Here is a 2,841-nt window from a genome sequence, read left to right as displayed (position 1 = left end):
GATGTAGGCATAGAGACCCGAAGGAGGTGAGGGAATAAGTCATGGGGACAGGTGTTCCAGGTAGAGGACACCGCCCATGCAGAGGCCCTGGGGCAGAACCGTTCCTGGCATGTTGCAACATCGAGAAAGCCCATGTGGCTAGAGCAGAGTGAGCAAGGGGGAGACAGGGAGGAGGGGAGGGCATGGAGGAGACAGGGCAGGCTGTCCAGGGTTTGGTGGGCAGTAGGAAGGACTTGGGCTTTGACCCCAAGGCGGGTGGGAGCCATGGAGGACTGTAGGCAGAGGGACAGGCCCTGACGCAGGTGCTCTCAGGCGCCCTCTGGTGGCTGCTGTGGGAAGGACAGACTGTGGGGCCAGGGCTCAGGATGGAGGGGTCTGGGCTGTCAATGATGGGGGTGCTCCACGTACTGGTAGAGGAGGGGGAAGAAGGAGTCAGATTTTTGCTGAAGTGTGAAGGTGCAGCCGCAGGACTGGAGGACAGGTGGGAAGTGAGGTGGGGTGGGGGGAGCTGGAAGGAGACGGCAGCTCCGCCCCCACGCCCAGGGCCGCCCGCACTCACTGATGTGCTCCGCTATGAAAGGCACGAAGCTGCTGCTGGAGCCCCAGGGGTGGACGGCAGTGACATTGAGCACGTAGGGCGCCATGGAGAACAGCCGGACATCCGCGATGGTGCAGCTGGTGGACGCTGGCGTCTGCTGCAGGCAGGGCCAGCTGTGGCCCCGGGCAGCCGTGCCGAACCTGCACAGGGTGGGGCTCGCTGAGCGTCTCAGGGAGCGCCTGTGGCCTCAGCACCTCCTGCTGCCGGCCCTGACCCGGGACCCCAAGGAGAGGCAGGAACAGGAGAGGGCAGCGGATGGGCATCCCAGGGTGGGGTCCTGGTGGTGGCCGTGCCACCCTCCCGGGAGCGGGGCATGGGCCCCAACATCACAGTGCCCCTGATGGCTCAGGTCGGGGATTACAACCCAAGTTAGATGCTAGGGTCCCGTATTCTAAAGGTTTCTGGGATGTCAGCATTCATTCATTCATTCATTCATTCATTCATCCATCCATCCATCCGTTCATTCATTCATTCATTCATTCATTCATGACAGGGTCTCCCTCTGGCGCCCAGGCTGGAGTGCAGTGGCAGGATCCTAGCTCATTATAGCCTTGAACTCCTGACTCAAGGGATCTTCTCTGTCTCAGCCTCCAGAGCAGTTGGGACTACAGGTGCCACATCACCACTCCTGGCTAATTTTTACATTTTTTTACTACAGACAGGTGTCTCAGTATGTTGCCCAGGCTGGTTTCTAACTTCTGAGCTCAAGTGATCCTCCCACCTCGGCCTCCCAAGTAACTGGGACTACAGATGTGTGCCACTACATCCAGCTAATTTTTTTGATTTTAAGTACAGACAGGATATTGCTATGTTGCCCAGGCTGATCTCAAACTCCTGGACTCAGATGATCCTCCCACCTCAGCCTTCCGAGTAGCTGGGACTACAGGCAGGTACCAACATGCCCAGCTAATTTCTTTTCTTTTCTTTTCTTTTTTTTTTTATTTTTGAGATGGAGTCTCATTCTGTCACCAGGCTGGAGTGCAGTGACACGATCTTGGCTCACTGCAACCTCCACCTTCTGTGTCAAGTGATTGTCCTGACTGCCCCAGCCTCCCGAGTAGCTGGGACTACAGGCGCCCGCCACCACACCTGGCTAATTTTTTGTATTTTTAGTAGAGACAGGGTTTCACCGTGTTAGCCAGGATGGTCTCGATCTCCAGACCTCGTGATCCACCCACCTCGGCCTCCCAAAGTTCTGGGATTACAGGCATGAGCCACCATGCCCAGCTAATTTTAAAAACTGTTTGTAGAGACAGGATCTCACTATTTTGCCCAAGCTGGCCTCAAACTCCTGACCTCAAGTGATCCTCCCATACCAGCCTCCCGAAGTGCTGGGATTATAGGCATGTGCCACGGTGCCCAACCCAGGAAGTATTTTATTTTATTTTTTTTGAGATGGAGTCTCACTCTGTTGCCCAGGCTGGAGTGCAATGGCGCCATCTCAGCTCACTGCTACCTCCGCCTCCTGAGTTCAAGCAATTCTCCTGCCTCAGCCTCTGGAGTAGCTAGGATTGCAGGCATAAGCCGCTGCACCTGACCAATTTTAAAAATTTTTTGTAGAGATAGTGTCTCACTATGTTGCCCAAGCTGGTTTGAAACACCTGACCTCAAGCAATCCGCCCTCCTCAGCCTCCCAAAGCGCTGGGAGTACAGGCATGCACCACAGTGCCTGGCCCTGAAAGTATATTTCTATTTGGCAGGGTTGCCCTAGAATTCCATCGGCCTGGGGTTCAGGATATCTGGGTCTCCAGTTTTCCTGACCCCAGGGCTCTCAGGGCCAGAGTTCTAGGCTCTCCAGGAAGTCCAGTGTCCCCGAGGCCCCCTTCCAGGCTCTCCGACCTGTACGTGGCAATGAAGGACACGGGGCTGGTGGAGTTTGGAGCAGGTGGCAGGGTCCAGGAGCAATCCACAGCGATCGGGTACCGAGGGGCTCGGCACTGCACCCGGGGCAGTGTCAGAGCTGCTGGGGGCCCTGCAGGGAGACAGAAAGAGTGAGCTTCTGGTTTACCCCCAGATTGTCACAGCCCTCCTGTGCGCTGGGCTCCTGCCACGTTGCCAGCCAGTGCCAGGCACATGGTAAGTGCCTAATAAAGGCTTGTGGAATAAATAGGTACATGGACGAAAGGCGTCTGTCATCTTTTATCCCCAATGCAGTGCATCAAAGTGAGAACTATTAGCCCATTTGCCAGATAGGGAAGCTGAGGTTTAAGCATCTACAGAGAGGAACTTGGATAAGAGGGAGA

At 55.8% G+C, this 2,841-nt stretch overlaps 1 protein-coding gene across 1 annotated transcript in view; it reads right to left on the bottom strand.

Moving 5' to 3' along the window:
* EBI3 (Epstein-Barr virus induced 3) overlaps positions 1-2,841 on the bottom strand; it is a 9,931-nt gene that overhangs the window by 5,044 nt on the left and 2,046 nt on the right. The window contains exons 2-3 of the mRNA XM_011967358.1: positions 2,438-2,570; positions 560-738 (exon numbers count right to left, since the gene is read on the bottom strand). Of these exons, the coding sequence (XP_011822748.1) occupies positions 560-738; positions 2,438-2,570 (312 nt within the window). The remainder of the gene's footprint in view (positions 1-559; positions 739-2,437; positions 2,571-2,841) is intronic.

This window comes from Mandrillus leucophaeus, unplaced genomic scaffold (assembly GCF_000951045.1).
Source record: "Mandrillus leucophaeus isolate KB7577 unplaced genomic scaffold, Mleu.le_1.0 Scaffold8, whole genome shotgun sequence".
Lineage (NCBI taxonomy): Eukaryota > Metazoa > Chordata > Mammalia > Primates > Cercopithecidae > Mandrillus > Mandrillus leucophaeus.
This window is presented reverse-complemented; position numbering and strand designations above follow the sequence as displayed.